At 46.7% G+C, this 13,160-nt stretch overlaps 1 protein-coding gene across 13 annotated transcripts in view; it reads right to left on the bottom strand.

Annotated features, from left to right (window-relative positions):
* dab1a (DAB adaptor protein 1a) overlaps positions 1 to 13,160 on the bottom strand; it is a 166,034-nt gene that overhangs the window by 5,090 nt on the left and 147,784 nt on the right. For 10 of the 13 annotated variants that reach the window (XM_030372487.1, XM_030372488.1, XM_030372497.1 and 7 more), the window contains 6 exons: positions 10,614 to 10,676; positions 10,250 to 10,349; positions 8,651 to 9,078; positions 8,104 to 8,299; positions 7,148 to 7,290; positions 3,663 to 3,759 (listed from right to left, as the gene is read on the bottom strand). In XM_030372487.1, the coding sequence (XP_030228347.1) occupies positions 3,679 to 3,759; positions 7,148 to 7,290; positions 8,104 to 8,299; positions 8,651 to 9,078; positions 10,250 to 10,349; positions 10,614 to 10,676 (1,011 nt within the window). In that variant the 3' untranslated portion in view covers positions 3,663 to 3,678. Of the gene's footprint in view, positions 1 to 3,658; positions 3,760 to 7,147; positions 7,291 to 8,103; positions 8,300 to 8,650; positions 9,079 to 10,249; positions 10,350 to 10,613; positions 10,677 to 13,160 lie in introns of all 13 variants that reach the window. The other 3 variants (XM_030372489.1, XM_030372492.1, XM_030372490.1) reach the window with 3 other exon arrangements.

Genomic DNA, 13,160 nt, shown 5'->3' with positions numbered 1-13,160 from the left:
CATAATAAACTGATACCTGCCAAGATCACCAATATCTGTCAATTGCATGTAATCGTACATAAAAGCTATTCAAATTGACATTTTTAAAACATAAATGTGGAAACGAAAATTTGTGATGCATGTTAGTGTCATTTAGTGACTGATTCGCGTCTTCCTTAACACTCTGCAAGTGGTCCGGTAACTTATCAACCCCAGCGTGTCCGGATGCTAAGCGGCGTCAACGTCTTTGGCGGACAATTTCTCTGCTGATTGCTTCTTTTCCCGATAATGACTGGCGTTCTGTACATTATCCCTTACATAACAGCACTCTCTCTCTCCCATCAGTCTTGTCTGTGCACTTTCATCCAAATACGTATTGTTTGCGGCGGAGGAGGGGGTAGATATAAAGACCGGACGAGAAACTGACGTTGCTGTGCTGTCCTTCTTAATTGAAGGAGCAGGCAGAGAAAAGCTCTCTCCTGCTAGAGTGCTCGGTCCAGATGTGTCAGGTATGCACGAGAGATATACAGACATACGGTTACCACTTTTGTAAATGCCATATATACAGTACATTCGGATCGCATGATAGGAATAGATCAATTCCGATTAGAAATCAGATCAGAAGTGTCCAAGTAAACGCGGCTAGTGTGTTGGATTCATGTTAATGTGTATTTATAGACATTTCAATTTGTGGAAAAATTGAAATGAAAAAGAAAAATCTAATCAACCATAACTTTCGCGACCCCCCCTCCCCCTGCAGTACCTCCGCGGATCCCCTAGGGTTCGCGGACCCCCTGTTGAAGATCTCTGATTTAGAGGATTAGGAGGTGGAGGAGGAGGTGGTGGAGGATGAGGAGTTAGGGAAGGAGAAGGTGGTGGAGGAGGAATTGGTGGAGGTGGTGGTAGGGATGGAATTGGAAGAGGTGATCGAAGAGGAAGTGGAGGACGAGGAGAAGGAGGAGGGATGGGCTGCTTAATGGAAACAAAAATCAGAGCCTAATAGGCTAAATATCTGGTGTTCATTATGCCTTCATTCTTTCAATATAAAGGTGAGTGTTGTGTGCAGCAAATGTTTATTCATTCATGTGTGCTTTAATAGTGTGTTTGGATTTGTGTATATGTGTGTGTGTGTGTGTGTGTGTGTGTGTGTGTGTGTGTGTGTGTGTGTGTGTGTGTGTGTGTGTGTGTGTGTGTGTGTGTGTGTGTGTGTTTGTGTGAGAGAGATTGTCTGTGGAATATGTGGTTCTCTGCATGTGTGTCTTTCCTCATGTGTATTTATGTGCATGAGTGCGTGTGTGTCCCTGTGTCCCTGTGTGCCTGCGGTTGGTCCTGACCAGGGCATTCCAGCAGAGCATTGTGTGATTTCTCTGTGAAGCGTGGAAGCAAACCATTTCACGGTAGAGGCCTGAGTGCCCGCACTGGACACCATGAGATCAGCCAACACAAAAAAAAGAAAAACACTTACTCCCGCGAAAACCTCAACACATGTACGTCTGGCCCCTACTGTTGGACGACAGGCAATCACAGCCAACCACAGACACAAATACTCACACCTACACACAAACTCACACTTTTTTGGCTGCAATCCGGGCACAGGTGGCTGTGGCAGCAATCACAGGTGTGTTTGGCTGGGGAATAACTAGGTCTAATGCACAGGTGTGTGTTTGTTTGTGTGTATGTGTGGTATGACTGTGTGTGTGGGTGTGGCTGTGTGTGTGTTGTGCGTGTGTGCTTGTGTGCATGTATATGTCTGTGTGTGTGCATGTGTGTTTTTGTGTGCGTGTGACTGTGTTTGGGCGTGTGTCTATGTGTGTGTGCGTGTGTGTTCACTTGGCAAGGTGTCTTAAGTAGTTGTGATTGAGCACATAAACACCATATGGATGCATCTTCATTAGACCCGAACCAAAGAAGTCCAGTGTTCCTACCAACAACATCACAGGAACAAAAACGACTTCCTTGAGGTCGCTTCAGTTTCCACCCCGCACAAACACACGCACACACACACACACACACACACACACACACACACACACACACACACACACACACACACACACACACACACACACACACACACACACACACACACACACACACACACACACAAACACAAATGATACTTTAACTCAAACCTCTCAGTGTGACAAGCTGCAGTTGGGTTCACGTGTGGGATGAGGGGCGCATGGGTTTGTGGTGCTACACATCAGAGACACTAGTCACCACTCTCCCTTCCACGGCCCAAGATGCCATCTCCCCTTCCCCCTTCAGTGGGGGTGACGAGGAGGCGTCTTGGGCTTTAATTAAAGCCAATTATGTCCGGGCAGTCATTAATCCTGGCACCCCAGCATTAACTGATGAAAAGATAATCATTAAAAAAAAAATCCGTGTGGGACTGGCTGCCAACAGCTATCATTAGGAAGCTACTGTATGGAAGTGTGTGGGCAGGGGGGGGGCCGCACAGACGGCGGTTCGGAGGCAGGCACCAACATGGCTGCCTGCCTGTGTGTATGAATTTGGACAGAAATAGTGCAAGGGTTATGCCGTCGAGGCTGCACTTGTATGCTTTTGCATATGTGTGTGTATGCGTGTGCGTGGGTGTAAATCGTGTCTTGACGCCGCTCTGCATATATTGTACCGATGGTCTCCTAGGAGGAAACGAACAGTCTGTGAGCACAACTCTTTGCTATCAGGTCATGTGAGCTAAGGCCCCTGAGGTTTTGTTTATAAACTGCCTCCATGAGCCGCTCTGAGTCTACGCTGCGTTGAGTCTTCAACTCTGCGTTGAGTAACACGGCAGTCTTTTCATGTTGTTATCAGTAGGGATGATGTCTGTGCTCTCTGCCACTTACTGTTCCCCCGTCCCTCTAAAAGAATGCATACGCTGTGTGTCACATTGCATCGCTAAACGTTATGCAATATGCATGAAACTAAAACGACACGGCGCATCACTTGGGGTTAACCTTAATCACCAGAGATCAGCGTATCACTGACAAAACCAGCCAATGACAAAAGACACCTTTGTTCCTAGCAGTGCACTTTTGCTGATGATCTGTGATTAACGGTTGCGTTGTGCTGTGAGACGCACCGGACGGGCCTTAGAAAACCAGGGTGTGGGAGCAGGAGTAGGAGGTTACCGGGGTACAGTCGCTCCAAAGCGAATAGGGATAAATATTGGATGGCTATACACTCGGATTAAAGCAGGCTTTGTGGGATCATTGCTTCGCTGTACAGTGGAATACTCACGAGGGTTGCAAAATAATAATTCTAATAATAGTATTAATAATAATAATATAAAAAGATACAACTTAACAGCAAACAGACATAGCATAGCAATGACACACACATGCACGCACGCACGCACGCACACACACACACACACACACACACACACACACACACACACACACACACACACACACACACACACAGACACACACAGACACACACACGCAGGCAGGGAAGACATGTTTGATAGCAGGCAAGGAGAGCGGGGGTGCAAGAAACAATGAGGAAATTACAGTGAAGGTTAAAAAAAGAATCAATGATGGCAGTGATGTGACAAAGGGGCAAGGCAGAAGGGGGAGGACAGCAGAGTGAGAGAGAGAGATTAAGTCAGACAGGGAGAGGTCTGCATCCTTATGGAATTTAAAGTGGTGGAAGGAAGAGAAAGAGTCAGTACCTACCCTTCCCTGCGGTTGTCTAGCTCCCTGCCTCTGGACTGGCCTGGTCAGGACAAGGCTCTGTCGTCTCGCTGGGGCAGGGAGAACCAGAACTACACGCCTAGAGGAATGTTGTGTGGACGAGGGAGAAGGGAAGGAGAGGGATTCAGGAAGGAGGAGTGTGGAGAAACAGTCGGTGGAAATGTAGATTTGAAAGAAGAAGAACCGAGTTTGTGAAATAGGAAATGGAGGAAAAGAAGGTAGAGAAAGGAAGCAAACAGAGGAAGAATCAAGTTGAAGGAGGGCCGCAGCAGTTCTGAGGACTGAAAATGGCAAAGGCGTAAACAGGAGCTGAAGAGAGAAAGTGACCATCGAGAAAAGGGACAAAAAGGACGATCAGAGATAAAAACCACTGCTCATCTCCAACTCTCAGACTCCCATTCAAATATATTGACAGCCCCACACCTACATATCCACACATGGAAACACACACACATAAGCACACACACACACACACACATACACACACACACACACACACACACACACACACACACACACACACACACACCACGCATACGCACACACACACACACACACACACACACACACACACACACACACACACACACACACACATCCAAACACTGAAACTCACACAGCGAGTGACCTATTATGAAAGCCTTTTAGTGTTCATTCTATTGATTTGCTGCTTTCCCCTGAAACACTTTGGCTTTTCACACCCCATATTGTGGGATGCTGTTTTTTCCCACTTCTACTTGTTCTGTCCTTTTTTCCCCTTCTCTCGGTTCCTGGGTAACCTTTCTATCTCTCCCTTCCTCACACAAATCAGCGCGTGGGCGGCAGTGGCCCCAAATGCATTATTTTCCTTCCTTTCCTCAAGTCTCGGAAAGGTTCCCCTTCTTTTGAGGTTGTGGCATTTTCTAGAATGTGAAAGCTCTTGCTTTCTTCTTCCCCTCTGTAAGTATTTTCAATAATGACTGTATGAAAAGCGTTAAACCAACAAGACAAAAAGAGAAGCATAATAACGGTAAAACAAAAAAGTGCTGAAAGGTTGAGAGACGCAATGGAGGGAATCCAAGGAGAAAACAAAAAGGAAGAAAGACAGGCAGAGAGACAAAGAGAAACAAAGTAAGACAGAAGGGGCTAGAATCTCGAGCCTTGCTTTGGGTTCTTTCCGGAAGGTCACACAGGCCTACTACCCCTCACCGGACCCCCTCTATACCTCTTCACCGCTCCCTTATCTCTCCCTGTCTATTTCTGGGTCAGACAGACCTGGTTGGCTTGGACTGAATAAATATAAATTGCTGGGGCGAATTGGGCCACTAATTCTTCTTCATGTTAGCCAGGAAGAGCCTTTCCATTCATTTGATGTATAGAGGATACCAGGCTCATATTAATAAACACTTAATGATGTCTCTGTCCATTCCACCAGCTCACTTAACGCCCTGCTAGCTACATACACACACATACACTCATTCAGACACACACACACACGCACATGCAAGCGCACACACACACACACACACACACACACACACACACACACACACACACACACACACACACACACACACACACACGCACACACACACACACACACATACACACCCACACACACATGCAAGCACACAAACAGACAAACACACACAGACACACACACACACACACACACACACACACATATCGACTGGTGCACGTCCCCTTATCACCTCCTGTATAAGGTGGGCTAAAATCCCCCAAAAAGGTTCCTCATATAATAAATAAACACATAGACACAGTCACACAGACACAAACACGCACACACATACACGCCCACACACACACACAGGATGGGCTAGAATCCTGTGTGTGTGTGCAACATACACACACAAAAACACACACACACACACACACACACACACACACACACACACACACACACACACACACACACACACACACTGGAGATGCGCGGTTGGCGGTTGCAACCGCGGACTCCGCGGTTAAACTGCGGATCGGGCGGGTGACGTGACAAAAAATAATATTTTAATTAAATTTGGGCGGCTGGCGGTTTAACCAACGAAATTCAAAAATATATACACATTGTTAAATGTCGTTACCTACTTCCAAGCACATTTTGAAATAATCCAATTCTCATCAGGCAGTAAATTGGCCTCTCTGTCTCTATCACACACACACACACACACACACACACACACACACACACACACACACACACACACACACACACACACACACACACACACACACACACACACACACACACACACACACACACACACTAACGGAAGCAAAAACGTTTAAATTAAGTGACGATCCGTCCCATGTCGCATCTCCACAAACCTGCAAGTTATGAGACAGTAGATGAAACTGCCTGGGTTATTTTGTTTCGTATAAGTTATATTTTAAAACAGCCAGTCATTGTAGCCTACCACTCGGGGAATATGGAATTTCAAAGAGATGATGGAGTGATTTGACTCAGAAGTGACATCAGGCATTGGCAGCACGAGATGTGCAGAACAAGTTAAACTTCTAGCTCAGTAACATCAACACCTAAGAAAGAAGGTAAGAAAAATAGTCGTAAAACTTTGATTTGCAAGGCAAGCAGGCAAGTGTTGGGCTTGTTACAGTAGCCTATATAGCCTTCAATGTGGTGAAATTTCAGAATTAATAGGCTCGAGTCGGCGTTTCCTTAAAAGGCTATCTTTCATTTTGCAAAAAAAACAACACAGTAGGCTATATTACCATATTAAAATGGTGTACCAAATTGCGTTTTATTACAATGATAAAAAAGTGTAGGCCTACTAGCCTATGGTAAGGTCAGGTTTGCCGATGTGCTTGGCTATTTTAAAGTTTCTCCCTGTGCATCGATCGGAGACAGACGTCACTTCACTGATAATATTCTGGGGATAGGCTACAACATAGCCAATAGGCTTTCATACTAGGGACTTTATCCTTTAAATATCTTTGCGGCATTGGATCAGTCTCCTTTCAAGAACAGGCAAGAACTTTCTAGCCTCGCGTCAGCAGCGCATATACCTAAAAACAACTGGCGGATGGCGGGCGGGTGCGGTTTTGAAAATTGGTCAAAAAAATTGTTGCGGATGGATGGCGGGCGGATCAAGCGTTTTGTGATGCGGTTGCGGATGAAATAATAGCCCATCCGCGCATCTCTAACACACACACACACACACACAAACACACACACACACACACACACACACACACACACACACACACACACACACACACACACACACACACACACACACACACAGGTCTGCCCCTTAATCAAGTAGAGTGATTACCTGGCCTGCCAAAGCTTTAACATGGGCTATTTATCAGCTGATGACACTAGCATTCACACACACACACACACACACACACACACACACACACACACACACACACACACACACACACACACACACACACACACACACACACACACGCGCACACACACACACATGCAAACACACACTTACAGGGTCCTCCTCGCCACTGCGACTAGGGCTGCCCTCTACCTCGCCAAACGAGTCATCCGTAGGGGGGTCCGTTGCGTCGGTTGGGGGGTCGCTGACATGTGAGGACTTGGAGGGGGAGCTCTGCCTGGGGGCCGATGTTGGCGCTGCGGGATGGGGGAAAGGATTAGCTGTACTTCAGGCCCAGATATACTTACAACCAATCCAAATTGCCCTTTTCGCCAAGGCTGTCGAAGTGCTTTTCGAAAACATAAATTTCCACAGGGTACAATATAGTCAGCGCGATGTGTGGGCAGTGTGTTTGATGTCACCAGGGGTTTCCTAAAATCTCCATTTAATTGTATGCCTCACATTCTAAGAAAGTCTTGCCTTGAATTGGTTCCTCTCCAAAGTGCGGGTAGCCCCAGTCGATGTTTTACCGAAATCAGATACTGGGGTCCTCATTGAAGTCGTTTTTGAACGAATACCACTGCAGGCAGTGGTATATTAGGGGGGGTTGATTATTTTGACTGAGCAGCACCCTGGTCAAAATGCAGTGATGGAAGCCCAATGCCTCGTTTTGGACACAAACCTGCCATTTGTTTGTGCCGTTTTCAAGGAACTATGAACATAACTCAATGGGTTCCGTGGCATAAGCACTTAGAAATAACACTATCTATAAAAATCTATTTGGCTATGTATATGGTATATGATGTCAATATATATCCTGTCTATGATACATTGATACGTTGACATATATTCTCCTTCTGCATATTTGTGTGTTGTCTGTTTCGGTTCATATGCGGTTTTCCAGCGTGTGTTTCATATGCGTTGTGAGTGACCATGTTAAATAAATGATGTGAATAACGGTGAAATGCCATATGTTGTCAATTGGCGTCTTTGCAAGTATTTGTTCATGAATGTGTTTGTGTGTGTGTTTGAGCGTGTGTGTGTGTATGTGTATGCATGTGTGTCTTTACGTGAGTTAGTGGAGGGCGTTGTAGAGGTGACAGGTGTCAGATTCATCTGAGAAATGTCAAAGTCGTCACAGTCGTCTGTGTCCTGGGCGGTGCCCACTCGGTTGAAGTAGCTGCTGAAAGCATCAGAGGTTCCTGCTAGATTGGGCTGCCCCGTCTTCGGGCCCGGCATGGCTGGAGCCCTCGCCAGGGGGAAGTCCTGTCACCAAAGAAGGTTTTCAATAATAATAAAAGGGTATTCAATAACAAGCTGCATGGGAGGTCAAAGTTAATGTCGAATTAATGTATTTTTTTTGTATAACTGATAGAACGGGATTCGATTTTTTGACTAGTGATTGGCAGATTGATGTTAATGTGTTTTTTGTGTTAAAGTTTATTATCATTTATTATTTAATGTTTATTATATATTATCAATGGAAAGTTGCAAGAATCTAGATGTCTCTGAATATCCAAATAAAAAAGGAATCAGGCAGAGGCCCTCAACAAAGGGGCTAGTAGTTTAACAGCCTTCGGCGGAAGCGACGGAAGCCTCAAAGTAGAGGTCTTTTACCTTAAACATCTCCTTGCTCATCTTCAGGGCGGCACGTTCCTGGCGCAGGGGACTCGACAGTGCCGATGGCGAGAGGGCCGATGCGCCTGCGGTGGCGGTGGCGGTGGCGGCGGCGGCCACACCTGATTGGCCGTCACCGGTGGGGGAGGGGATGGCCGCCATCTGGGCCAGGGTCTGGAACATGGCGGCAGGCAGGGGCCCCACGGGCTGGCCAGGGAGGTAGGCTGTTGGAGGGAAGGCTCCGGCCGCCATGGCCGCCCACTGCTGCTGCGTGGCGGGGAACAGGTTGGCCTGGCCCCAAATAAGGGGCTGGCCCCCCGGCAGCACCTGGCCCAGGGGAGACTGCACCCCGAATGCCAGGGGGGCCTGGGCGGCGAAGGCCTGCTGGGACCAGTGGGCTGGAGGCACGGCTCCCATGGTCACATAACCTGGTGGTCAGGGTGAGACACAAACAGCTGTAAGAAACATGAGCTAGGAAGTAGAGGCACAGACACGGGTACATCCCTCATGTCTGGGATGTGGAGCAGGGAAGAAAGGGGAGCAGAATATTAATTTCAAACACATACACAATGCACTATGCACACACTAGCATAATAACCAATGCATCATCAAACAGCGCTGGCCTACTTTTGGCCTGTGCCTAATGCAGTGTCTGTTAATGGTCTTGGTGAAGTGACTGGAATGATCCCTTTTTGTGAGGCAGGCCTTATGAATGGCCAGACCTCTCTATGTGATGCACTCTGACTGATGTACAGCACAACTATTCTCTATCTATCACACTTGCACGCTGCCTCTCCTGCCTGCACCACCAAATGTTATGATACAGAAACAGGGCAGCACGTAATGCCCAGAGGCCTTTATACACTTACACCTCCTTGGCAGATCGTTAGGAGGGGGAAAAGGGAAAGTGTGAGGGAGAAGTGAGTAGAAGGGATGTGAGGGGAGAGGAGAGGAGAGGAGAGAGAAGAGGAGGGGAGAGGGAAAGAGAGGATTTAATAATAGCGGAGAGTGGGGAAGTATGGAACGATAGATATGTAAGAAATTGGAGAGGAGAAGAGAGGACTTTAAAGGAGGAATGGAAAGGACGAAACATGTTTATAATAATGTCTGAGAGGAGGAGGAGGGGGAGGAGAGGAGGAGAGCGCAGCGCAGCAGTGTCATCCACAGAAGCAGCGTGCATACCAAAGAGTCTCTCCCCCAGCCATCCCCACATGTTTATTACGTCCCTGCTGACCGGCCCAGTTAAACTGAGCCAAAGGTAAAGCAGAAATGCCCGGGCCTGCACTAAATGAAGCATTTTATATTCAACGCATGGCAACCTCTTCTCCACTTCCCCAACCCTCCCACCACATCAAAATCCACATCTCCATTTATCATCCCCCCCCTCTCCGGCTCTCTATCTCCCTCCTACCCACCCTACCTGCTTCTGCCCTTCTTATCTTAATCTATTTTCTCTCTTATGTCTTCCTCCTGTTCAACTGTCCTTATCTCCAGATGTGTATTTGTTTTCTGCAGCCCTGTGTGTGTGTGTGTATGTGTGCAGACGCGTGCTTGTGTGTCTGTGCGTGAGTGAGTGATGCACACGGAGCAGGGTGTTACCTGAGGGCAAAGAGGTGGGGCTGAAGGAGGCAAAGAGTTCTGAGGGGGGCTGCAGGCCCAGGGAGGGGTCTAGCAGGGTATTGGCGGGAGAGGCGGGGGTCTTCAGCCATGACGTTTGGATGGAGAGAGGAGAGGGTTGATCAGAGAGCAGACATGTATTCATGACAACAACAACCACAATGTTTTTGTCCTGAACATGCACAGATGTATGTAGGTCAGGAGAGTAGAGGCCCCTAACACAAGATAAGAGGAATGTGAAGAACTGCAGCATGGGTATTGCAGTTTTCGTCCTCTGCGGATCCACATCAATGTATGCTACCCACCGCCAGGAAAATAAGTCAACGGAAACAAACATTCTACTCACGGATGGAGAGATGATATCCGGGGGAGTGGACATGTCTCCAAAAAGCTCTAGTTGGTTAATATTCTGAGAAGCAAAAAAAGCACAGAGGAATTGGCCAGGTGTCTAGAAACTGATGGAAAACAAAAAACAAAGAGAAAAACCACACTAACAGAGAGTATTACTCTGGGGTCATATATATTCATTCCGTTGCAACATGCACAGTGTGTACAGTGTAGCATGCTACAGCGAGGCGCGCAGCACAGCATGCGTAGGAGGAGGGCAATGTGCCCGGTGCCTACCTCTGTACAGGACAGTGACAACCACATCCCCACACAGCAGAGGGGATGATGAGGTCATGGGGAGATGGGGCAATGGAATGAAATGATTGGTTAGGCTGGCGTGGTACATCGGATTGACTCTAACGCTGGGTCCAGTTCTGTGTACATCCCTCAGCCCGCAGCTGAGGGCAACTGATGGATGTACACAAGAACCGATAGTCACTTTTTATTGATCTCTTTTGGCTTCTATGTTGAAGGAGGACGCCATCTCCATGGCAATTCCCTAAATACTCCCTTCTTGTTCTTTGGCATTATCACACGGTGTGTCCTAAAGGATAGGAATATCAGTATGATGAAGTGCATCGGCTTGCCTTGTGCAAATGATTTTTTATTGATAACAACATTGGCATATATTGATCAAAACAGGACGATACAAAAAAAGAGCCTATAGTGCAATTAAACGACTGCTTTGAACAAATGTCATTCGAACATAGCAGTCAGGCTACTGCTTCTATGTTTTGAGCCAAAGAAAAAAAAAAAAAAAAAGTTTTTTTTTTTTTTTTTTAAATAAAACAATTGCGTTAATCGCGCAATATTTATTTTAACGCCGTTAAAATTGGTTTGCGTTAACGCCGTTAATAACGCGTTTAACTGACAGCTCTAGTTTATATGTGATCAGCCTTCAGACGGTCTGCACTTCCCTTTCATACTTAAACTTTTTCTCCTCCCCCCTCCCCCTCCCCCCATCATCCCCCCTCTGCGATCATTTCCTTTCATCTCTTTCCCTTTCCGACATTAATAATATCTTAACCCCCGGTGGCAAGTTAAGGGAAGTCTATTTTTAGTAGTTAAAAGGAATTTAAGCCTTGCACACATGGTCAGAGATTAGCATAAATCACAGATGCGGGTAATTTCTTTTGAGATAATGAATGTTCTTGGAATATCTCCTTTTGTCTCACTAAACTCATAGGTCACACATAGACCGGAAACCTCTTCTTGTCTGTCTATCAGAAAATGGATCGGCGAGCGTGCTTCTAATTGAGGACAATGTTTGAGAGAGAGAGGGAGCGAGAGACAGAGACAAGGTCGCTAGGAGACGGTAATATAGGGCGATGTCAACACACAGCATTCTATGGCAGATATATATCAACCCTAGCAGCACAATACACTAGATATCTGAGATACCTCAAATTGGGCAATTACATCGTTTTTTTGCGCCGCGAACAGAATTTGCCAAATAATTGAAGAGCATACATATCCTCTTTCTTTAGTAACTGAATAATTACAGACTGCTAAGTCAATATCTGAGCCGTCGCTGGTAATCCACTAACATAATACATTGTTTCGGTAGAATGCTTGCTACTGGCATTGGCTTTACGAGGCGGAAGTAAATATGAAGGACGTTTATGGATTTATGGACTGTCTCTATACCCCGGGGCCTTGGTCCCAGCCATGTTGAATGATGGGGTAAGGGGTGGACAGGACACGGTCTGCAGGGTAATGCCAGGGTCTTTATGAATGTGTTATTAACGTGTGGATAGTATCTTGACTCTCTGGAATGAACCACTGACCCTGCACAAACCTCCACCCGCCTCACCCTTCATCCCCATCCACCACTCCACCCGGTATTGGCCCAGACAAATCTCTGATGGACACAATGACCTTTGCGTGTGTTCAGAGCGAGAAGCACCGCTTGACGTTTGTGTGCGGTGATTTACTTCTCAATACGCCCCACTTACCTCTGCCTCAAGTTGGTTCAACCTCGTGTACACACACAGTCACATACACAGAGGCACATCCACAGACACACACACACATACACACATACAGACACCTACATAGAGACACAGGCACGCACACACACACAAACACACACACACACACACACACACACACACACACACACACACACACACACACACACACACACACACACACACACACACACACACACACACACACACACACAATATCACAGATATACAGGTCGCTACGCACACAGGCACACACTCATACATACATAGGCAGTTACACACACACAAACACAGGCCCACACATACAGGCATGCAAACACATACACACACACGCACACACACATACATTCACAGTCAACTGCTTCTGGCAAGGAAACTTTCTATGTGAACCCTTATTCCTGATTAGATCTGGTTGCCATTGAAATGCCTCCAGGGGGTCAACAGTCAGGGGTGAATCACAATGTTCATATTTCATGGCAAGAAGTAAATCAAAGGATTTACTGAGGTGGGGGGAGGTGGGGTTGGAGTTCAAAGGA

This window comes from Gadus morhua, chromosome 12, assembly GCF_902167405.1.
Source record: "Gadus morhua chromosome 12, gadMor3.0, whole genome shotgun sequence".
NCBI lineage: Eukaryota > Metazoa > Chordata > Actinopteri > Gadiformes > Gadidae > Gadus > Gadus morhua.
This window is presented reverse-complemented; position numbering and strand designations above follow the sequence as displayed.